Source organism: Podarcis liolepis (assembly GCF_965112155.1).
Source record: "Podarcis liolepis genome assembly, chromosome: 2".
NCBI lineage: Eukaryota > Metazoa > Chordata > Lepidosauria > Squamata > Lacertidae > Podarcis > Podarcis liolepis.
The window spans coordinates 116,235,492-116,260,773 of record NC_139555.1 but is presented as its reverse complement, the minus strand read 5'-3'; the positions used below and the strand labels follow the sequence as shown (position 1 = coordinate 116,260,773).

General features: G+C 44.9%; 1 protein-coding gene and 1 long non-coding RNA gene across 2 annotated transcripts in view; one reads left to right on the top strand and one right to left on the bottom strand.

Annotated features, from left to right (window-relative positions):
• Positions 1-18,908, top strand: part of LOC310701245 (uncharacterized protein) — a 37,068-nt gene extending 18,160 nt beyond the window's left edge. Inside the window, exons 3-4 of the mRNA XM_083491835.1 lie at positions 14,563-14,749; positions 16,754-18,908. Coding sequence (XP_083347961.1) covers positions 14,563-14,749; positions 16,754-18,351 — 1,785 coding nt within the window. The 3' untranslated portion in view covers positions 18,352-18,908. The remainder of the gene's footprint in view (positions 1-14,562; positions 14,750-16,753) is intronic.
• LOC310702184 lies at positions 1,628-11,058 on the bottom strand. Its single transcript, XR_014523333.1, has 3 exons — positions 10,577-11,058; positions 6,808-10,544; positions 1,628-2,284 (listed from the first exon to the last, which is right to left on the bottom strand). It is a non-coding gene; the product is annotated as an uncharacterized lncRNA (long non-coding RNA).
• Positions 18,909-25,282: the final 6,374 nt, after the last annotated feature.

Below are 25,282 nucleotides of genomic sequence, written 5' to 3'. Positions count from 1 at the left end.
GAGGGGGCCCTGGATCTCACCCCCAAATGTCTGCCATGATGGTAGCAGGATGGGAGAAGTCAAGTGCCCAGAATCAAAAAGGAAAAGTATTTTCTGCATCTTTCTTGAACGAAATGTATATGTCTGAAACCTCAGACAAAGCTCATGTTGACAGCATAGAAGCTGTTGTTCAGTAACCAAGTAATGTCATATTTATCACTGCTGATAAATATGTCCTAAATAAACAACCATATATATTTGCCTTCTGGAAGGTGGGGCACGATGCTGAGGGAATCTGTATTATATCTGGAGGAGAGAAGGCGGAAGGGGGGGGGAGCCCAGTGCACCCAGAAGACGCCAGTTGTTGGTTATAGTTGCATCTATACAAAGTGCATAGCCTTTGCCCCTCCATAAAGAAATGGGGAGGAGACAAGAGCTGGAATAGCTGACCAGAAGGAAATGTAACCTGGGAACTTCATGTTGCTCCCCAGCTCCCTGACCCCAAGAAAAGACTCCTCCAGGGAAGCAGGTGAGCATCACAGCTAAACCCCACATTATGCTCTCCAGCAGCTAATCGCTCAGAACAGGGCTTTTTTCATTCAGTTCTTTGTGTTGGGGGGGGGGGGTTACCTTCCCTTCTTCCCTTGCAATCATGACAAAAATGAAACCTGCACGGCAATGCTTTCAGCCCCAGAAGAGGAGCTCCCCTTGGTGTCAACGACTTGGATGATGGACTCAAGGGCATCCTGATCAAATTTGCAGATGACACCAAACTGGGAGGGGTGGCTAACACCCCAGAGGACAGGATCACACTTCAAAACGACCTTGACAGATTAGAGAACTGGGCAAAAACAAACAAGATGAATTTTAACAGGGAGAAATGTAAAGTATTGCACTTGGGCAAAAAAAATGAGAGGCACAAATACAAGATGGGTGACACCTGGCTTGAGAGCAGTACATGTGAAAAGGATCTAGGTGTCTTGGTTGACCACAAACTTGACATGAGCCAACAGTGTGACGCGGCAGCTAAAAAAGCCAATGCAATTCTGGGCTGCATCAATAGGAGTATAGCATCTAGATCAAGGGAAGTAATAGTGCCACTGTATTCTGCTCTGGTCAGACCACACCTGGAGTACTGTGTCCAGTTCTGGGCACCACAATTCAAGAAGGACACTGACAAACTGGAACGTGTCCAGAGGAGGGCAACCAAAATGGTCAAAGGCCTGGAAACGATGCCTTATGAGGAACGGCTAAGGGAGCTGGGCATGTTTAGCCTGGAGAAGAGGAGGTTAAGGGGTGATATGATAGCCATGTTCAAATATATAAAAGGATGTCACATAGAGGAGGGAGAAAGGTTGTTTTCTGCTGCTCCAGAGAAGCGGACACGGAGCAATGGATCCAAACTACAAGAAAGAAGATTCCACCTAAACATTAGGAAGAACTTCCTGACAGTAAGAGCTGTTCGACAGTGGAATTTGCTGCCAAGGAATGTGGTGGAGTCTCCTACTTTGGAGGTCTTTAAGCAGAGGCTTGACAACCATATGTCAGGAGTGCTCTGATGGTGTTTCCTGCTTGGCAGGGGGTTGGACTCGATGGCCCTTGTGGTCTCTTCCAACTCTATGATTCTATGATTCTATGATTCTAGGGGTCCAAGGGAGCATCTGGAGCCCTGCCTTCCCTTCTGTCCCTGGCCCCTTCCCCTCCTCTCTCTGCCATCCCAGGGCCACTCTTGACTCCACAGCAGGAGACTGGATCTGTCTGTGATGGTGAGATGTCCTGGCTGGTTGAAGGACCACTTCCTGTTTCCTGGAGCTCCATCCTTCTTTCTCATGCAAGGTGGAGTCATGAAGCAGATGAAGGCTCAGCACACCTAAGGGTGGCGCGGGGGGGGGGGGGAATTCTGCTTAACCTTTCCCTGTCTGCTCCTTTTCTGGATCCAAATCCCCACACAAAAAGGGGCAGTGTGAGGGCACAATCAGTGTTATGGAGCTGCCCTGAAAATCATTGCTTTGTGACCGTAAGAGGCCCTTCTCAAAGAAACAAGCATCAAGAGAATTTAAGCTACAGAATTTAAAACAAACAGATAATTACAAAAAAAGAAAGCAGTCTGGCGCCACATTGCATAGGAGTTAGTTTAACACACTCACACACTCTACATGGGGCTGCCTTTGAAAAGAGCTCAGAAACTTCAACTGGCTGAAAGAGCTGCAGACACACTGCTGACCAGGGCTGGCTATAGGCAGCATAGGACTCCCTTATTAGAACAGCTCCGTCTGCCTAATTGTCTGTTTCTGGACACAATGTGCTGGTTATCACCTATAATCCTGCTTTGCCTAATTAAAAAATGCCATGTCCTGTATTGATAGTTTTGTCCAGTATTTCAGATCTCCCCCCCCCCTGCCAAATTAGGGATTCTCTCCAAGGACCTGTGTTTGAAAGGGTGCGTGAATGTGAAAAGTCCTGCATTTAAACTCTGGGTAGCCAAGCAGACAGACTGACAGATTCATGAGTATCTGGGTGTGTGCATGCATGTGTGACAAATTCCAGGGGGGCCATCCTGTGAGGCTGCGGGAGATTGGAATGGATTGTTTTGAAGTCACTTCAGTACCAGGTGGAAAAAGAAAACCAACTGCCCACCAACCCCCCTCCCTGCCCTGCCCTGGATTCACCACCCTGTTCCTCGTTTTACTGCCCTGTATTTTGCCTCACACTTTCTAAGCTAAATTTTGGCTTAGTTTTGGTTTAGCAAACCTGACTAACATGCCACTTTCAAACCTGAAATCTTTTTTCCTCCCGTTTTGGTTTGGAAGTTGGAGGAAAGTCAGATTCATGATCTGCGACTGCCCATTTATTTGGACTTTTCAGCACTGTGGCCGCTGTCACCCCTAAGCTCACGTCAGCAATGTCTAGGCAACACAGTGACCATGTATATACGCAATGGACAAGCTTTACAGAATTCCTTCAAACCATAACAAGTACAAAATGAAATCTTTAGTCTCAAAGTCTCTGGAAATCTTTAAATGAAGTGAGGTACCAGACGCACAGCAATGATTTTGCAAAGTTTTTTGCAGATAAAGTCGCTCAGATTCGGGAAGAGGTAGACGCCACCGTGGGAGCAGGGCCAGGGCGGGAGAGTGCTAGAGTCCTGTCTAGTCAAATTGCATGGGATCAATTCCAATCTGTTACCTCCGAGGATGTGGACAGGCTGCTTAGACGAGTGAAACCAACCACCTGTCTCCTGGATCCTTGCCCATCCTGGCTTATAAAAGCTAGCCGGGAAGGGCTGGGCGATGGGCTTCGTGGGGTGGTGAATGCTTCCCTCCGTGAGGGAACCTTCCCAGACCCGTTGAAAGAGGCGGTTATTAAACCGCTTCTTAAAAAACCATCTTTAGATGCGGCCACGATGGCCAACTATCGCCCAGTCTCAAATCTTCCATTCTTGGGCAAGGTGATTGAGCGAGTGGTTGCTGAACAACTCCAGGCACGCCTGGAAGAAGCGGACCATTTGGATCCCTTCCAGTCGGGATTCAGGCCTCATCACGGGACTGAAACTGCCTTGGTCGCACTGGTTGATGATCTCCGGCGGGCTAGGGACAAAGGTGAGAGCTGTTTCCTAGTTCTGCTGGATCTCTCAGCGGCATTTGATACCATCGACCATAACATCCTTCTGGACCGTCTTGAGGGGCTGGGAGCTGGGGGTACTGTCATACAGTGGTTCCGCTCCTTCCTCCTGGGCCGTGTTCAGAAAGTGGTGGTGGGGGATGAGTGTTCAGACCCCTGGGCTCTCACTTGTGGGGTGCCTCAGGGTTCTGTCCTCTCCCCTATGCTTTTCAACATCTACATGCAGCCGCTGGGAGAGATCATCAGGGGGTTTGGGCTGGGTGTTCATCAGTATGCAGATGATACCCAGCTCTACCTTTCTTTCAAATCAGAACCAGTGAAGGCGGTGACGGTCCTGTGTGAGGGTCTGGAGGCGGTTGGAGGATGGATGGCGGCAAACAGATTGAGATTGAATCCTGACAAGACAGAAGTACTGTTTCTGGGGGACAGGAGGCGGGCAGGTGTGGAGGATTCCCTGGTCCTGAATGGGGTAACCGTGCCCCTGAAGGACCAGGTGCGCAGCCTGGGAGTCATTTTGGACTCACAGCTGTCCATGGAGGCACAGGTTAAATCCGTGTCCAGGGCAGCTGTGTACCAGCTCCATCTGGTACGTAGGCTGAGACCCTATCTGCCCGCGGACTGCCTCGCCAGAGTGGTGCATGCTCTGGTTATCTCCCGCTTGGACTACTGCAATGCGCTCTACGTGGGGCTACCTTTGAAGGTGACCCGGAAACTACAACTAATCCAGAATGCAGCAGCCAGACTGGTGACTGGGAACGGCCGCCGAGACCATATAACACCGGTCTTGAAAGACCTACATTGGCTCCCAGTACGTTTCCGAGCACAATTCAAAGTGTTGGTGCTGACCTTTAAAGCCCTAAACGGCCTCGGTCCAGTATACCTGAAGGAGCGTCTCCACCTCCATCGTTCTACCCGGACACTGAGGTCCAGCACCGAGGGCCTTCTGGCGGTTCCCTCACTGCGAGAAGCCAAGTTACAGGGAACCAGGCAGAGGGCCTTCTCGGTAGTGGCGCCCTCCCTGTGGAACGCCCTCCCACCAGATGTCAAAGAGAACAACAACTACCAGACTTTTAGAAGACATCTGAAGGCAGCCCTGTTTAGGGAAGCTTTTAATGTTTGATGTATCACAGTATTTTAATATTCTTTTGGAAGCCGCCCAGAGTGGCTGGGGAAACCCAGCCAGATGGGCGGGGTATAAATAATAAATTATTATTATTATTATTATTATTACTTTGCAGGATGAAAGACAAGCTGTGAAGCTTTGTGTATTCAGCAAATATGATGTCCAACACTGAACAGTGATTCCGGATATTGACTACTGTTTCGTAGAATTCTTCGTCAGCGTGGTGGGAGGATATAGAATTGCTTCATAAACTGAAAATAAAATTTTGCAGACGATGACCTGCATGACATACCACTTTACAAAAATTTTAAAGTAGAATACAAACAGTAATGAAAAAGAGTACATACTCTTTTAGTAACAATATCTTTTGAAAAGCATAAAGCTAATAACAAGGAGATTGAGTTTAAAGGTACGGTGCGAAGTAACAATACAAATACAAGGAGATTGGGATAAATTGAGCAGTGTAAAGTTACAGACAAAATACAAATAATCAAATGAAATTTGAAACAATTAAGGTCTAAATTAAGAGTTGAGAACCCCTGGATAAATGGTTTGAAACATGAAAAGAAACTGTTTCTTGCTGCCGTAACTGTCGCTCATAATCTTTTCTGATGCTAACTGCCTTCTGATTCACCCATAAAACAGTAAATAATAGATCCGTATCTGAATGATTATGGGGAAATGTTCTCCCAGAGGTGCCTCCAAATTAGCATTACGAATATGCGATCGGTCTTCACCAATCCGAACCCCCACAGCTCGAGTGGTAGAGCCTATATGCAATAAATTGCCAGCTGCTGCCTTTGCTGCCTTCGTGTGTTGTGATGGCGGCAGCAGCGGCAGAGGCAGCAACCCCCTCATTCCACTAACGAAAGGAACCTCTGAAGCCTGGTGCTGGGCTGGCTCCCTCCACCATCCCTCCACTTGGATACCCACTCACACACACAGAGAGGGACCCATGCACCCTCTTGCCTTCCCTCACGTTGCGCACTGCCCCCAAGCTCAACTTGCCCTCTTGGTAAGGCTGCCGAGAGGGAGGGGAGGGTGGGCTTCTGCTGGGCCAGAGCCGCTTCTCTTCTGGGCGACACCCCCCTCCAAACCCCCTCGCTTTTTGTGTTCTGAGCGGCTGTGTTGCAGGGCCCCCGGGTATCATATAAAGACCCTCTATTTAAAACTTTTTCTTATCAGGCGATCATCGAAATTTTTATTTATAGACATATTACTGACATATTTTTTAGCTGCTTTTGGGGGGCCCTCCTCACCTGTGCCCCTAGTGGGTGCTTTCCTCGCTGTCCCCTAACTATGGCACTGACCCCAATCACTGCAGCCTGTGTGGGAAAGCCTTGAGGAGCTCACTGTGTGCAAGGGGGCTTTCCCAGGAGAGAAGCTGTACTGGTGCTCCGAGGGCAGGAAGAGCTTTGGCTGGAAATCGTTGCTCACTTCACACAAAAGGATCCACATGGGGAAGAAGCCATACAGGTGCTCTGAGTGCAGGAAGAGCTTGGGGGTCAGAATCCACACAGGTGAGAGAAACCTTCCCATTGCCCTGACTGCAGTTAGAGCTTCAGCCAGGTAGCCCCTCTCTCCTGACACACGGGAGAACCCACACAAGAAGAGGGGGAGAAGAAGGATCTGAAATATTTTCCTTGAAGCTTGAATTGGTTCTTTTTGTTTGTTTGTTTTATTTGATGTGTTGTGAAGCGCTTTGAGGCTTTTTCTTTAAAATATAAAGCGGTATAGAAATGAAATAAATAATGATAATGATAATTTCATTGCCAAAAATAAGAAACGGCACTTCAACATTCCATTGTGGCGACCGTAGCCTAGGTTTAAGGAGACATTTAGCAATTAACTGATAGATATCTGAGTTTTTAATCCTACCATGGAAGGCAGGGCTTCCTCTCCCATTAATAAGGCTGAAGGGGACCGAAGCACAAGATGGTGGTTGTGGAGCCTTCGTTTCCAGTATTTTCTTTGGATCGGTCTTGATAATAATTATATTATCACTCCCGTCACCCTGGAATAAATCCAGTTAACCGCTCCACCTGTTCCTGTGTTGTTAGATCATTTGGTTGCAATGCTGTCACACAAGAAGAGGAAGATAGATTTGGAGTGCCGCATTTTCAAAAAAGATGGACAAACGACTATTTCTTTGTGGAGCTGAAAGGCATGCCTGTGTGCCTCATTTGTGGTGAGGCCCTCTCCATCCTGAAGAAGGCCAACCTGCAGAGGCACTACAGGACAAAGCACATCCAGTACGAGGAGTTCCAAGGGCAACTGCGCCAGGAGAAGGTCAAGCTGCTGAAAACGGACCTGTTGGGTAACCTGTGGCCCATCCAGATTGATGTCAAATTGCAACTCACGTCTTCTTTAGCCGTTGGCCACGCTGGCTGGGGCTCATGGGAGCTGGAGTCCAAGGATCTAGGTCCAGAAATGGCGGGGACAATTTGGAGGAGGGAAATTCGGACAGGCTTAGGGTATAAAGTATCTATGCTGTAAACAGAGCAGGGCCCTCCCTCTTTATAGCAAGAGCTGGGAAGTTGGCTGTGCAGCCGTGTTTTGAAAACAACTTGTGGTTTTACCTGATCTTGGTGACAGATTCCTTTTTTTTACAGAGCAATTGACTCCCTCTGGGGAAGATCCCTGGGAGACCCCATGTGCTAGTGGGATCATTGCTACAGAGTTCTTGTGTACATGGTTGTGTTATAGGAATTCTAAGGTCATATCTATATCTATATCTATATCTATATCTATATCTATATCTATATCTATATCTATATCTATATCTATATCTATATCTATATCTATATCTATATAATATGTTCATAACTTTACAAGGCCAAACACATACATAAGTACATAAATGAAGTGTCTGAAATAGTACAGGAGAACAATCCTGAAACCATTTTGTCTCTTGCAAGTTGACTTCAAATGTTTCTCTGCAAGGAGGAAGGAAATGGGAAAGCCTCCCCATTGTCTCTTTGCTCACAAATCCTGTCTTAAGAGCGTATCTGTGTGTGAACAGGGTGAGCCTGTGACCTGGATTCAGGAACTAAAGTATTAACCGTCACAAAAAATGGCCAGGATGCCCAGGTAAAAGCAATCAGTGACCATTATCAGGTATCCTGGCAGACAGGTTTTCTGCTGTAGACCACCCCTTCTGTGATGTATGTATGATGTTTTGGGGGGGTGGTCTTGAGCTACAGAGGAGGCAATTTTCAAATGTCTACATAAAAGCTTGCACACCATTGTTCTAGGTTTCTCTCCTCCCTCCCTTCATGTGGGGAGTGGGGGACCCTGTTGCAACAGTTAAATAAAGATCATGCTTACTAGCTGCTTTGCTTCTCAATATTCTCTGGTTGGCCTCTGTTTTTAAGAATAATAATAATAATAATTTATTATTACGGTCATAGACCAGCTTGCTGGAATTAAATGTCTGTTATATATATTTATGTATGTGTTTGCCTGGTACATTTACGAGCATTTATTTTATATCTAAGACCTTATAATTCTCATAACAGCCTCTGTTATTTTCTCCTACTGATAGAGAACCTACAGTGGTGCCTCGCAAGACGAAATTAATCCGTTCTGCGAGTCTCTTCGTCTTGCGGTTTTTTCGTCTTGCGAAGCACGGCTATTAGCAGCTATTAGCGGCTTAGCAGCTATTAACGGCTTAGCAGCTTAGCGGCTATTAACGGCTTAGCGGCTTTAAGAAAAAGGAAACAAACTCGCAAGAACTCGCAAGACGTTTCGTCTTGTGAAGCAAGCCCATAGGGAAATTCGTCTTGCGGAACGACTCAAAAAACGGAAAACTCTTTCGTCTAGCAAGTTTTTCGTCTTGTGAGGCGTTTGTCTTGTGGGGCACCACTGTACCTAAGGACTCTATATGGGCTTTTAGATACCCCATAAGGGAAAGGGGACGCGGGTGGTACTATGGGTTAAATCACAGAACCTAGGACTTGCCGATCAGAAGGTCGGCAGTTCAGAATGGCAGATGAAGTTGATGGACTATATGGAACTGGCGGAAATGACTGGCAGAATCCGAGACCAGGGAGAGGATTCGGTGGAAGAAGACTGGAAAAAGTTTAAAGACTATTTACAGAAATACTGTAAAATTAATGAATGTTAGAAGAATGTTGGAATGAAGTTATATGGCTTTAGTAGAAATGTTATAAGGAATTAAGTATAAATAGATTAATAGAGTATTAAAGGAAAAAATAAGGTTAGAATGTGTTAAGATAATTATAGGATAGAAAACAGAGGAAGATGGAAAGGAATTGCTGAAACAATTAACAGAAGTGGAATACAAAAAGGGAGGTATGAGGAGGTCGTTGAAATAAGTGAATGAAAGATAAGATACTGAAATTGTTTGATGTGTTTTAAACTGTTTTTGTTTGGTTATGTTAGTTTAATGTGTCAGTGTTATGTAGTGTTTTTGTATTGTATTGTATTGTACTTTTTTTGTAGTGTTGTGTTTAAATTGTTGGAAAAGTAATAAATATTATTTTCAAAAAAAGGTCGGCAGTTCAAATCCCCACGACGGGGTGAGCTCCCGTTGCTCGGTCCCTGCTTCTGACAACCTAGCAGTTCGAAAGCACGCCAGCGCAAGTAGATAAATAGGTACCGCTCTGGCAGGAAGGTAATCAGCGTTTCCGTGCGCTGCTCTGGTTCACCAGAAGTGGCTTAGTCATGCTGGCCACATGACCCAGAAGCTGTACGCCAGCTCCCTCGGCCAGTAAAGCAAGATGAGCGCTGCAACTCCAGTCGGTCACAACTGGACCTAACGGTCAGGGGTCCCTTTCCCTTTACCTTAAGGTAAAGGGAGCAGTATTTTTATTATAACAGCTGTATACAGGTATTACTGGACAGAGCCAATCGTCTTCCACCCCCCGTGCAATTATGGTGCTTAAAAAAAAAGTGGGGCTTTTTTCTGTGAGTACTCCAACATCCACAACATTCCCCAACTGTTCAAAGTATGGCACTTACTGTAACAATTCCATGGTGAGTACCTGCACCTTTATTGCTTTAAAAGCAAGCACTGAAAAAAGGGGTTGCTTTTTAAATTTATTGCTTTATTTTTCACGACAGAAAATGAAGCAAAGAACTCCCCCTCTGTCCTTACAAATTAAAATTGCCCTCCACTTTTTCTCAGTACTTCCCACGAAGAATATTTATTTCACATCCGTAGTGTACATTCAGCACGTATTGAAAGTACATGGTTCCCCCCAAAAGATTCATGGGAGGGGTTGCATGTGAAGAATTCTTTGGCAGTTAGTCTGTCCGGCAGCTGCTGCTGCTGCAAGTGCCTGTTCAATGTTCCTGTGTCTCTGTGTCTGTGAGGAGAATACAGGACACTGCAAAAGACACTGTGTGTAATGAATGTGCAATAAGCCAGAGAGAGCGTGTTCCCTCCCTATAATATAAACAGGGAGACTTCTGTCCAGGAGATGGGGGCAGGGCGGGTTGCCCCTTCAGCAGACATCATACACAAACACACACACACCGACTACCAAAATCAACACAATCACTTCTGCAAATGTCCCCACAAAACACATCATTACAGTTTTTCCTAACCATTCAAAAGGAACTGTGCTGCACATAACAATTCACTGATAAATGTACAGTGGTACCTCGAGTTAAGTGTTAATTCGTTCCAGAGGTTCGTTCTTAACCTGAAACTGTTCTTAACCTGAAGCACCACTTTAGCTAATGGGGCCTCCTGCTGCCGCCACACCGCAATTTCTGTTCTCATCCTGAAGCCAAGTTCTTAACCCGAGGTACTATTTCTGGGTTAGTAGAGTCTGTAACCTGAAGCGTATGTAACCTGAAGCGTATGTAACCTGAAGCGTATGTAACCCGAGGTACCACTGTATCTATGTCCTGGCTCACTGGAAAATCTTCAGAAATTCATATAGAATCACTCGAGTGTTGGATTTACACCATTCCAACGTTGTTCTGTTCAGGAAGGAAATGGCTGCCAAGGGAGGAGCTTGGGACATGAGTGAAGGCAGCCATAATCTCTAAAGTGTGAGCCCATGTACTCAGCAGCCCCTCTGCCTGAGTGATATAATCTCTTGCATCCTGATACCTGAGTGCGGGACAGGTAGCCATTCCAGAAACAATAGGAAACCCAGATCAAGACAAAAGGGTGTGATTAACTTGGCTGGGAAACAGGGACATGTAAATACCTCTTTTGCATCACTTGATGTAATTTTAGGGGTGTTGTGGGTATCTCTGTAAAACTGATCAGAGTGGGAGTCATCCTTTGTTCTGGGCTTCCTTCCTGGTGGTAGGTGGAAGTCCTGTTGCAAGTTTTTTAAAAAATAAAGATCAGGCCTCCTGGCACCTGTTTTGTTCCTATATTCCTTGCTGGTGTCTTTGTTTGGTAATCCAGGTGAGCCCAAGGATTTTCCTATAACAAGACCCTTGAATTTGCTCCTCAAAATGCAATCTGAACAAAACTGGTGAAGCAGTGAGGACGATATATTCTTGCAAGAGCTGGGAGCCAAAGCAGGCACAGTCCAGCTGGGGCAAAGAATGAGCTTCTATTCCCTATGCACACGTTCCCTCCCTCCTCTTCCCATTGGTTGGGTGCTACAAGGTTTTCCTTCCCCCAATTATCAAATAACAGACAAGAGGCTGAGCGGGGAAACAAACTCCTTCCTCCTCAGAGTTGCTTCCACTTCCGGCTTCACCAGCGGAGATAAAATTAGAGCTGGCAAAGGAGGGAGGGAAGGAGGCGGGAAGCGGGGCTGCGTCGTGCGGAGGCGGAGGAGGGGGCTGCTTCCTAATCAAGCCTCCTAATTAAGCGCCATCACTCCCTGCCTCCCACGCGGGGGCTCCCATTCCCGCCCCCGCTGCCCGGGATTTCGGGTGAGTGCAAAGCCAATGGCGGGGAAGGAGGGAAGGGGCTTTGCGAGGGGGTCCAGGATGAGAAGCCCCGGGACGGGGAGGAGGGAAGGGAGGGAAGGGGGCTGTTTCCTTAAAGGGGGCCTTGAAGGGGAGGGGGGAGAAGCTTCCTCCTGCAGGGATCTGGCGCAAAGGGAGTTGCAGGGATGGAGGGGGGAGAGGGTATTGCTGGCCAGGATCGCCTTAATAATAGTATTACTTTTAATATTTATACCCCAGCAGAAGACCCCTCGGAGGAGGACCTCAGTGTCCCGGCTTCCTTCCTTCCTTATCTTTAGGTACCAGGCCAAAGCATTCCTCTTCTCTCAGGCATTTGGCTCATGAAACTATCTATGGCCTTCACAACTGCAGAGAAAGGGACGTTGTCCTTTTTATTTCTTACTCTGTTATGCATCTCTGTGTTTTTCTCTTGTAAGCTGCCCTGTGATCTTCGGAGGAAGGGCAGTATAGAAATGTAAAGAATAGCAGGAAAAACAGGAAGCCCTGTTGTGTTCAAGGGGGAGGTTGGGACAGAGTCTCTGACCAGCATGTATAGCAGGATGGGCTTAGGAGGGAATAATAATAATAATAATAATAATAATAATAATAATAATAATAATAATAATACTTGCACTCAGCCTATCTGACTGGGTTGCCTCAGCCACACTGGGTGGCTTCCAACAAAATAAAAAACACCAAAAGCTTCCCTGTACAGAGCTGCCTTCAGAAGTCTTCCGTTTTGTAGAAATGCCCTTCAAATTTAAAGAAGTGCCCTCTTTAAGGAATCATGTGGTATAAACATGTATGTTGTCTTCTAGGTCCAAACACACACAGAACGCACATGTATGAGCAAGCAGTGCTCCAAAGTGCTTCTCTTGTGAACTTGCCATCTAAGTTGTTTACTCCTGACCAAATCTCCTGTTTCCCAAAAGGACTGGAGGGGGAGGTCTCCTCACCACTTTTAACCCACCCCACTCCCACCCCATGGAAGGCAGAGGACGTGTTCATTCAAAATCCTAGTAAACCATGTGTGTATCTGAAGTGAACCAGGCGCTGCAGCTCCTTCCCCTCTCACTGGGCTGCAGAGGAGGAAACGGATGGGTTTGAAGACTCTTCCTGCCTCTCTCCCCTGAGCAACAGGAGCAAAGGGTGTTTGCAGGGCAGGAGGGCAGAGGAGGGGGCAGCGAGGGCAGAGGGAGCAGTGGGCGGATCCCCCGCCTCTCCCAGGGGGCCTGATGTAAGCAAGGGGCTTCCTTCTTCTCCGTGCACCCATGTATTCAGAGCAGTCCTTTGCAGATGAACTCTTAAGCCCCATGGGATATATATATATATATATATATATATATATGCACACACACACACAGATTTTCAATTACAATAATCCAATAAAAGCCTCATTGACACAACACCAAATTATAATACAATTAATAATGCCAATTGTTCAGACGCCAAATGATACAATTTTGTTGGTCCCCACGTGAATTGATGGCTGGATGATTTACTTTATCATCATTCCAAAATCTTACTAATTCCAAAATAAAAAAATTCCTTCCAGTAGCACCTTAAAGACCAACTAAGTTAGTTCTTGGTATGACCTTTCGTGTGCATCTGAAAAAGTGTGCATGCACACGAAAGCTCATACCAAGAACTAACTTAGTTGGTCTTTAAGGTGCTACTGGAAGGAATTTTTTTATTTTGACTATGGCAGACCAACACGGCTACCTATCTGTTACTAATTCCAATTACACACAACTCAGAATAACAAACCCTTATACCACATCTGCAATTTTAATGACTTCTATTCGCGTTAACACATCAAATAATTTACAGTCCTAGGGGTGAAGCATTCAAACTCTCTTTGTTCTTGTGTGTGGCTATTATTGTGTCCGTAATGTTTCTTCCTGTCCTTGTACTGTATTATGTTTATCTTTTGTTAGTTGTCGCTGTTCTACATCATGTCTTGGGTGGAGCTAGTATTCCACAGCTGTTTTATAAGTTCTCCATTGCACCATTCCAAGCTTCATTATTTTGCACCTTAAGCAGCAGCTGCAGAAATCATACTATCAAAATAAGTATACACCATTTCCTCTCAGCCTGGCGAGGAGAGGAAAGCTAGCTAGCTAGCTAGTAATGAACCTTCTTTGGCAAGCTTCCAGCCCACTGTTATTTCTCCATTCAGCCGATAAGAAGTTAGATCCAATTAAACTAAATTTGAAGTCTTTAGCATTATTCAGTTCAGCCTGAGGATAAAAAGTAGGGAATGGTGTCTCTCATAAACCTTTGGAAAATATAGTTTCTCTCCCTCCCCCCCCCCTTTTTTCTTTACACACACAGTTCCATTTGATGTTATATTCCACATCTGCAATCCATTTTTCACCGTCATCGCCAATACATCCATGATTTTAACAAGTATTTCAGGGGAGAGTTGCCGAATCATAAATATAAAAAATCAAACTTAGTATAAAGAAGCCAAAGGCTTCCACCCCACTCCGACTTTTACATGGAATGATGTTGTTTTTCCAAGTTAAAACCTTAACGAGCTTGCAACTTTTCGATTATGTAGTTCATGATCTCACCTTTCCCAGCACGCCTCTGTAGATTAGTCCAAATTAAAATCTAATGAACAGAAATACCTCTGCTTCTTCATGGCAGCTTAGGAGAGTTATCGGCAGGCAAAGTGCTTTTGTACTCAGTGCCTCCCTGCCTCTCGCATTCCATTCCAGAGCAAGAGCCAGGTACCAAGACAATCTGTGAGTGAAGCCCGTTTCCCCATCCCTGGGGGGGATTTGCAGTGGTGATTACCCTCAATCATACTTGTTTTTTCTTCGATAATGATCTCCCGCTGTTGTAGGAGTTGCCTCCATTAAGGCAGACCAGAACCGGAAGCCCCATGGGCAGGAGAATCCCTGCAGGGGCTCTGAAACTCCCTTTTCTTCTTCTTCCCTCCCTCCCAGGAAGCTTCAACTTGCTCTGGCTTCTGGGCTCCTCAGGAAGCTGAAGCTGCAAACCTAGCTGAGACCGAACCTGCAACCTTGGCCAGGATGGAAGGAGGAAGATGGACGGGTGACCTGGTCAGGCTGTCTCCCGCATCCCTCCCCACAACCTCTGAGCATTCCCTCCCAAGACACTTGGAGAAATCTGGTGAGTTCCAGGGGAGAGGAGATGGGGAGAGGGATAGATGGATGGTGGAGGGAGAAAGAGGAAAAGATGGAGAGGAGACAAATGGAAGGAAGTTCCTGACAGGAAGAAGGAAGTGGTGAGGCCTTCTCCAAAGCAGCTCTTTGTTTTTGGAATCACTTTCATAAAGTAGTGGGAGTAGAAGACTCCACCACACTCCTTGGCAGCAAATTCCACTGTCGAACAGCTCTTTCTGTCAGAAAGTTCTTCCTAATGCTTAGGTGGAATCTTCTTTCTTGTAGTTTGGATCCATTGCTCCGTGTCCGCTTCTCTGGAGCAGCAGAAAACAACCTTTCTCCCTCCTCTATGTGACATCCTTTTATATATTTGAACATGGCTATCATATCACCCCTTAACCGCCTCTTCTCCAGGCTAAACATGCCCAGCTCCCTTAGCCATTCCTCATAAGGCATTGTTTCCAGGCCTTTGACCATTTTGGTTGCCCTCCTCTGGACACGTTCCAGTTTGTCAGTGTCCTTCTTGAACTGTGGTGCCCAGAACTGGACACAGTACTCCAGGTATAATTATTTATAATTCATATATTTAAATTGTTTCTATTACTTTTATTTTTTATAGACAGGGTCAGAGTGGTACATTCCACCCGCATCCAAACACAATAAATGCATGCACCTCCCCAGTTTGATTTGTTTAGGGACAAAGGACCAATTATCATGATACACAATTCCTGTGGCTGGAGGCTCTATACATGGGATTGGGCAGAGGAAGACCAAAGGTGGCTAGTATTATAAGCAAATTGTGTAAACTTGCCAATCTTACAGACTGGGGTTGTGTGTGAAAGTGAGTGAGTGAGGGAGTGGGAGGGATAATAATTTAGAGCACCCCTGCAATTTTGTCCACCCATAAGCTTACATGGAGAAACTGTGGGACAACTTTGGTACACAAAGCCAACAAAGAGACTCATAAGTTTATAGTGGCACCAGCTTTCCTGGACAAGAGTCCACTTTGTCAGACTGCAGCCCACAAAAGCTTAGGCCATAATATCTCTACTTACATTAGGTTCGGGTTGTAGAATTTCGGGGTGCGAACGCTACAAATGCCGCATAGCTCATCAATTTTTCTTGCCATTGTTCTTTCGTTGGGATTTCCTCATTCTTCCATCCTTGTGCTAACAAGACTCTTGCCGTTTTGTAGCATACATAAATAAGTTCTTTATTTTTTTTGGCAGGTCTTGCCCTACAATCCCTAACAAAAATGCTTCTGGTTTTTTTAACATATGTTAATTTAAACATTTTTTTCCCATTCATTATATATCATTTCCCGTTATTTTTTTTACTTCTCTACATTCCCACCACATATGATAAAAAGTCCCTTCTTTTTCTTTACATTTCCAACATGTGTTTAACCAGGTTTTATACATTTTTGTTATCTGTACTGGTGTTATATACCATCTATACATCATTTTCATATAGTTTTCTTTCAAAAGAGAACAGTCTGTAAATTTTAAAAATATTTTCCACGCTTTTTCCCAGTGCTCAAATTGTATATTGTGTCCTATATCTTGTGCCCATTTGATTTGACCTCCTCATCTTTTATTTCCCATTCTAGCAAGATACTAGACTAATCTGATCTCGTTTTTTGACAGAATTACAAGCCTGGTAGATGAAGGGAACTCAGTGGATATAGCCTACCTTGATTTCAGTAAGGCATTTGACAATGTGCCCCATGATATTCTTGTAAAGAAGCTGGTAAAATGCGGTCTTGACTATGCTACCATAGATCTGCATTATAAAATGATGCTGTATTACTTAGTGTGAATGGAGTGATCATGTGTTGCTCTTGCCATTTTCTCATCTGCATTGCTATAAATTGGAACATAGAGAGGACAGTGGGGAATGGGGAAAGTGTTAAAATAACAGAATGTGGACATTGGGTTTGGAATGTGTTCAGTCCCTTTCTTGTCTTTCTTGAAAGTCTTAACAGGATTCTCTCACCTCTACTCCCAAACAGGTGAGGAAGATGACGGCCAGTATTCTATGGAGCCTTTGTATTCATTAGGAAGAACAAAGAAACAGTTTAAATGCATGGAATGTGGCATGTACTTTAGTCACAGGGGAAAACTGAGGATACACCAACAAATTCACACAGGGGAGAAACCATTTAAATGTATTGAATGTGGAAAGAGCTTCAGTCAAAGTGCATCACTTAGAAGACATCAACGAACTCACACGGGCGAGAAACCATTTAAATGTATTGATTGTGGAAAAAGCTTCAGTGGAAGTGGACACCTTAGAATGCATCAAGGAACTCACACGGGGGAGAAACCATTTAAATGTATTGAATGTGGAAATAGCTTCAGTACAAGTGGAAACCTTAGAACACACCAACGAACTCACACGGGGGAGAAACCATTTGAATGTATTGAATGTGGAAATAGCTTCAGTACAAGTGGAAACCTTAGAACACACCAACGAACTCACACGGGGGAGAAACCATTTGAATGTATTGAATGTGGAAAGAGCTTCAGTCAGTATGGAAACCTTAGAACACACCAACAAACTCATACGGGGGAGAAACCATTTAAATGTATTGATTGTGGAAAGTGCTTCAGTAGAATTGAACACTTTAGAACACACCAACGAACTCACACAGGGGAGAAACCATTTAAATGTATTGAATGTGGAAAGAGCTTCAGTGAAAGGGGAAACCTTAGAACACACCAACGAACACACACGGGGGAGAAACCATTTAAATGTATTGATTGTGGAAAGAGCTTCAGTGAAAGTGGAGCACTTAGAAAACATCAACGAACTCACACGGGCGAGAAACCATTTAAATGTATTGAATGTGGAAAAAGCTTCAGTGGAAGTGGACACCTTAGAACGCATCAAGGAACTCACACGGGGGAGAAACCATTTGAATGTATTGAATGTGGAAAGAGCTTCAGTACAAGTGGAACCTTTAGAATACATCAACGAACTCACACGGGTGAGAAACCATTTGAATGTATTGAATGTGGAAAGAGCTTCAGTACAAGTGGAAACCTTAGAACACACCAACGAACTCACACGGGGGAGAAACCATTTGAATGTATTGAATGTGGAAAGAGCTTCAGTCAGTATGAAAACCTTAGAACACACCAACGAACTCATACGGGGGAGAAACCATTTAAATGTATTGATTGTGGAAAGTGCTTCAGTAGAATTGAACACTTTAGAACACACCAACGAACTCACACAGGGGAGAAACCATTTAAATGTATTGACTGTGGAAAGAGCTTCAGTGAAAGGGGAAACCTTAGAACACATCAACGAACTCATACGGGGGAGAAACCATTTAAATGTATTGATTGTGGAAAGTGCTTCAGTAGAATTGAACACTTTAGAACACACCAACGAACTCACACAGGGGAGAAACCATTTAAATGTATTGATTGTGGAAAGTGCTTCAGTAGAATTGAACACTTTAGAACACACCAACGAACTCACACAGGGGAGAAACCATTTAAATGTATTGAATGTGGAAAGAGCTTCAGTGGAAGTGGATCACTTAGAAAACATCAACGGACTCACACTGGGAAGAAGCCATTTAAACGTATTGAATGTTGAAAGAGCTTCATTGAAAAGGAACACCTTAGGAAAAATCAGCTAACTCACACAGGGGGAAATTATAGATGTATGGAATCTGGAAAGAGCTCCAGAGGGAGTGGAGACCTTAATATTCATAAGCAAATTCACACAGGCGGATAACCATATAAATGTATGGAGTTTTCCACTCAGGGTTCCCTGTGTTCCTGATAAGTGACGATGACTGTCAAGTCTCTGGATGTGCAGAAAAGAATTTGGTAGTGTTTGTTTTCCATCTTCGGGGCCATGCTGTTTGGAGACCCTTGCTTTTTTAATTTGAACTGTTGATCTGGATAGCTTGGAATCTGGCATTCTGGACTTTCCCCACAATGCTGCTTATTGGTCAGAACAGAGAGCTGGATCCGGATTTCCTGCTTCAGTGCATCATTCCCACGTACACTTCCTCAGTTTGTGAATATGGCTGCTTTGGATTCCTTTGGGCCAGTTACTAATAATCTACTTTTGTTGTTGTTCAAAATGGGTTTTTGCTGGTAATGGGTTCATGAAATTTCAATAAAGCAAAGATCCCTTTCAAGAGATTTATTCTCATGTATTCCACTGTATAGTTTGGTTGGTCTGTGCCACCCCCCTGCCCGGTCGTTTTGTTTCTTGCAGAGCGCCCAGTCTTTTGGTGAAGTGTGTTTGTTGCGCAAGAACTCCAAAGCAGCTTTAATTACAAAACCTGAATTTTCCTGTGTGTGACTGAATCCCACCCCAAAACAGAGATGGTTTGGAAATGTCCTTTGTCAGATGCATGAAGCATGAATGTAAGCTTCTTATATTTATCTCTACACACACACACACACACACACACACACACACACACACCCATGTGTTCATGGGTGGAAAGAAAAAAGTGAGGTCAGACAGACAATGAAATTCAAGGAATGTAGAAGGGCAGGTTTATGGAAATTAAACTATTATCCTTAACACTTTCCCAAACTTGGGGAACCCAGTGAGCCATAAAAGTAGGAGAGCAAAGAGCACTTAGTGGCAGAGCAGGTGATGCTGATGGCGGCGAATGAGGAGGTGGGAGAGATTGGGGGGGTGGAGATTCACTTGGGACAATGCCATTATCCAAGAGGCAGGGTTCTACAGCTTCTCTCTATAAAGTTTGAAATAAAAAAGGACTGTTAGAAACTTCCCCTTGTCTTTATACTTTCTTGGGCTACCATCTAACAGCACCCTAACAGGTGCAAATAGCCATGGGCACAAGTCTCTTGGGGTGGGGAGCCCACACAGAATACCAGTATGCCCAAGGGACCTGATCCAAGGAAGAAGCCAGCCAATCCATAAACAGGTTGGAGCTCAGAGTGGCCAGACTGGCCCTCCACTTTCAGATGTGATGGAATCTATAATCCCTATCAGCAGACCACATAGCAGACCTCCCAGGCGGAATGGAGCCTTCGCCAACAGGTTTTGCAGCAAATAGGGGATCACTTTGTCCTCCCAAGAGTGGACCTGTTTGCAAGTCCAGAAAACCAAAAGGTGGAGCTCTTCTCCTGGTTCAGGACCCAGGGAGCAATGGGCATGGATGCCCTGACTTCCTCTGGCTGGGGGTGGGCTCACAATGCCTTTGCACAGCCTTAATCCAGCTATTTCTCAGGCGAGTCAGATCTGCTTCACTGTGGTAGCTCTCTTCTGGCCATGGAGGGTCTAGTTCACAGAACTCATGGCCCCAGAACTCATGCTGGAGGACTTATCCACTGCGGGGAGGCCTTTTCCACCTGACCCGGAGGGCAGAATCCAGCCTCCATATTAAAAAATAATGCTGAAACAAACTCTTGGGTTGGGGCAGTGCTTAGGGGCTCCTTTTCAGGTCTCCGTTATTGGTTTTACTGCCCCAAATGTCTAAAATGCTTTAAAATGGCTTTTAATCTGTGGGTATTTAAATTTTATTGGAGGTGGCTCCAATACTTTGGCCACCTTATGAGAAGAGAAGACTCCCTGGAAAAGACCCTGATGTTGGGAAAGATGGAGGGCACAAGGAGAAGGGGACAACAGAGGACGAGATGGTTGGACAGTGTTCTCGAAGCTACCAGCATGAGTTTGACCAAACTGCGGGAGGCAGTGGAAGACAGGAGTGCCTGGCGTGCTCTGGGGTCACGAAGAGGCGGAAACTGTTGGCTTTTTGCAGTATAGTAACGCTGCAGAGAGCTTGCTGGGGAGACCATGCATTAAAAAGAAAGGACTCAAAAAGTACTTAAAGAAGGTTTTAATAAGAAAAACAAAAACTCCATTTACACTAAGTATATTAACAAACAAACATGACCCAACCACCAACCCATCCCCCAGGGTAATGGGAGAGCTAGGTGCTGCTCCTTATATACTACACTCAGATGCTGACACACCTTAATCAAATACAACTCAGCAGCACCTGCTATGTTCCACAGCTGTAAAGCTGGGTCTCGTTATCTTGCTCTGGCCCTTGCTCTGGCCCCTTAAAGACATACACATGGAGTGGAACAATGATGAACCTTTACATTTAAAGTAACCATTCAACATTTCCCCTGCGGTTCATCATTGTGGAACAAAAACATAAAGCATACTTTGTACATGTCTTTCATGTGTGATGTAAACTGCAACCTATAATGTTTGGTATGTTTAAGGTACATTACCACTCTCTTAAGAGCAGAGAAACATTGCATAGTGGGCTTTTCCACATTGTGAAGCATCTTTTAACAAAAGCTTAACTGTTTCATATTTTACACTTGGTGAATAGCACAAACCATAATCTTCGCCTGGAATTTGTTGAAAACCCTTAGCAACTAGTCTTGCCTTGTACCTTACAACTTCATTTTTGTCATTCATTTTAACTCTATAAACCCATTTTGAATCAATAAGTCTCATATCTGGGGTTTGTGGTACAAGAGACCAAGTGTTATGCTCTTTTAAAGAAGCTATCTCGGAGTTCATAGCTTTATACCAATTTACAGCTTGGTGCTTAGGTAAATTCTGAACATCACTGTAGCTTTTTGGCTCAAAAACCACCTTATTGGCATACACAGTATTAAAATGTTCATCTGCGAAACGTTGTGGCTTCTGCCTCTTTCTATCTGAACGTCTCAGTCCGGAAGGAGAGTCAGACTCCTCAGACTTAATGGGACTGAGTGAACTACTAGCTTCAGGTTGTAAATCATCATTGTCAGACTGAAGAGGTGCCTGTAGGCTAAGCTCACGGTCAGAAAACTCAAGAGAATCTAACCTCCCCTCAGGTGCCTGTGACATTAAATCAAACAAATTATCAGATTCAACAGGCTTTTTGTCTTTCCCCATTAATTCAGAAGCACCATTTTCTCCTGCTGCTGCTGCTGCTGCTTCCTCTTCTTCCTCAGTATCATTTATACCATCAGTATCTTGGAAAACAGCAACCCCATTCCAATTTACAGTTTGTATCATGCTTCTGGTAATATGAAATTTGCCAGTTGCTGGTATGTAAATTCTGTACGCCCCCTGCTGGTAGCCCATTAATTTTCCCTGGACACTACGCTCACCCAATTTCTGCTTAGCGGGATAATGCATAATTACATCTGAACCCCAAATGCGTAGGTATTTCAGATTAGGGCGTTTTTTAAACAGCTTCTCATAGGGGGTGACATCTAAACCAGAATGATAACTGCGATTTCTAACATGGCAAAAAGCATGGAGTGCTTCAGCCCAAAACGCTTTGGGCAGATTAGCATCGTGCAGATAAGTTTTAACCCCTGCCTGCAAGTCACGCTGCACAACTTCAACAAGCCCATTTTGCCAGGGACTTCGGGGGCAAGATAACTCATGAGTAGTCCCCTGCGCTTCCAGGAATTTCTCAAAATCCTCAGAAACAAATTCCCCGCCCCGGTCAGAAAACAGGTTCTTAATAGGTTTGTTAAAGTGCGTTTTTACCCAGTTGCAAAAAACCTTGTACTTCTCAAATGCTTGGGACTTCTCAGCTATTGCATAAGTCCAACAATATCTACTATACTGGTCTATCAGGGTAAGCCAGTACTTCGAACCTCCTAATGATGGTGGGAGTGGCCCAACTAAATCACAATGTACACGCTCAAATGCCTCAGTTACTTTTCTATCTGAGCACCTGCCCTTGCGTGCAACCTTAATCTTATTCTTGCAACAGGATAGACATTGCATAAAGAATTTGCATGGTTTTAAGTTGAGGCCATTGACAATATTCTGTGTCTTAATTACATCAGCAAAATTCAGGTGTCCCAGAATTCTGTGCGCCATGTGGACACACCCAGAATGTGGTCTTACATTCCTCAACCCCTGGCTTGACTGTGCTACTCTGCAATTTATAGGCGATTGGGAGTAGGTTCGAAAATACAGTCTATATAAACCATCAGATTCCCGGGCATACAATATACGTTTGTTCCCCTCGAAAAACTCACACATTGACTTTAAGAAACGCACAGTTATGCCTTGACGAGCAAAACACCTTACTGATAATAAATTGTCCATTGACGGGCAATAAATGCAGTTCGCTATTGTAATGTTTAAAGAGTCAAGTTTAACAGTACCCCTGCCAAGCGACTGCAAGACTTGTGAATTGGCTAAATGTACATTACCAATTTCCTCTTCGAAAGAAATAAACAAGCTTCGATCATTGCAAACGTGCTGCGATGCTCCTGAGTCGATAACAAAAGACTTCCACTTGGCATCTTTAATTCTTTTACGATCTTTAGTCCGAGCGTGAAAAGCTCGCGGCTCGTTTCTGTCTCTACTATACGATGCTGGCTGCTGGGCTGACGACCGTGATTGACGAACAGAAACAGGCTTGGGAGTACTTTGCTTTCTTTTGGATCTGCAGTCCCTTGCAAAATGTCCTTGCTTATTGCAGAACCAACAACGCTTTGCAGCTTTAAATGCAGTTGTATCATCACAGGTTTGCATATGGCGTTCCTCATTCTTTCTGGAAACAGGAGTGCTTATGGCACAAGCCTCCCTTCTATCCAACTCGCCCATTAATCTTGCCGTTACCCCTTCCACAGTTAATTGTGCTGGTGGAACGGCAGATATCTGGCTAGCTATACCATCAAAGTCCTCATTAAGGGAACAAAGGATGATAAAAACATACTGAATATCAGGTACCTCCATGTCCCTTCGAATTAATTCGCCGCGTATTGCCTCCAGAAGTCTCAAGTGTGCTGCCAAATCACCACCAGGCTGCAACTTCGTCTGGTACAACTGCTTGAAAAACGTCAGTGCAGACGCTGACTCTTTTCTAACATGCACTGCTGCAAGACTGTCCCACATTTCTTTGGCAGTTTTCTTATTTCTTATATAGACTACTTGCTGGTCGCTGACTGCCAAATTAATTATCGCCCTGGCTTTTGCATCTCCTTTCGACCAAGCATTAGTTACAGGGTCAGGAGGGTCATCAGTTACATAGGTCCATACTTCTCTAGAGGTCAAAAGCGCCTCCACCCGAAAAGACCATAAACTATAGTTCTCATCTGTTAGCTGTGGGAAGACCAGAGCCTTCTCAGCTTCAGGAACCCGGTCAACCATTCTGGAACTCTTCCAGACCCACAAAAACTACGCTAACAGGAAAAGGAGTTTTCAAACCTTTCTCAGAGTCCAAAAATATGCAGTCATCCACTCAGCAGCTGGGCCCATAACCAAAGATGTTGGCTTTTTGCAGTATAGTAACGCTGCAGAGAGCTTGCTGGGGAGACCATGCATTAAAAAGAAAGGACTCAAAAAGTACTTAAAGAAGGTTTTAATAAGAAAAACAAAAACTCCATTTACACTAAGTATATTAACAAACAAACATGACCCAACCACCAACCCATCCCCCAGGGTAATGGGAGAGCTAGGTGCTGCTCCTTATATACTACACTCAGATGCTGACACACCTTAATCAAATACAACTCAGCAGCACCTGCTATGTTCCACAGCTGTAAAGCTGGGTCTCGTTATCTTGCTCTGGCCCTTGCTCTGGCCCCTTAAAGACATACACATGGAGTGGAACAATGATGAACCTTTACATTTAAAGTAACCATTCAACAGACACGACTAAACAACTAAACAACAACATTTAAATTTTGGTTGTTTTGCTTTAAATGAGTGCAGGATGCGCCTGGGAAGAGAGGAGCTTGGGAGAAGGGGAGGGGTAATTACAGTGCTTCAGAGTAGGGGGAAATACAGTGGTACCTCAGGTTAAGAACTTAATTCGTTCTGGAGGTCTATTCTTAACCTGAAACTGTTCGTAACCTGAAGCACCACTTTAGCTAATGGGGCCTCCTGCTGTCACCGCACGATTTCTGTTCTCATCCAAAGCAAAGTTCTCAACCCAAGGTACTATTTCTGGGTTAGTGGAGTCTGTAACCTGAAGCGTATGTAACCCGAAGTCCCACTGTATGGGGGAAATGGGGCAAGCTGGGTAAAGAGCACATGGCGTAGGCAGTTGGTAACAAGTGCTCCTGTGAAAGCCCTGACTGACCTCTGGAACATCTGAATGGCTCTCTCCCACTTCGTGGAGCCCACTTGGCTCCCTGGTCTACTCCAGAGCTTAGGGCAAAGAAGCAAGCTAGGAGGCAGCTCAAACACAACTGGAGGAAAGATCCTGTCAAATGTTATCAAAAATTGGAAAGGGCTCCCCACCAAGCCTACTGAGTGGCAGTGAAAGCAGACAAGAAAGGCATACTGCCATGGACTGACTGGATGAGGAGTGGTGGGAGACACGAGCTGGGGGACCCCTAAGAGAACCCCCAGGGGAAGAAAGCTCAGAGCTAGGGGAGTAGAGGTGGGATGACAATGGGTGGTCAGAGGGAGAAAAAGGAGTAGACAGGGAGGAGGAGGAGGAGGTGTCAGAAGCTGAAGGGGCAACAGGGCTTAGTGAGCAGGGAGAGTCTGCACCAGAGAGAAGTCCAGAATCAGAGGCAGAAGCGGCGGGGGGGGGGGGGGCAAGAAGAAGAGA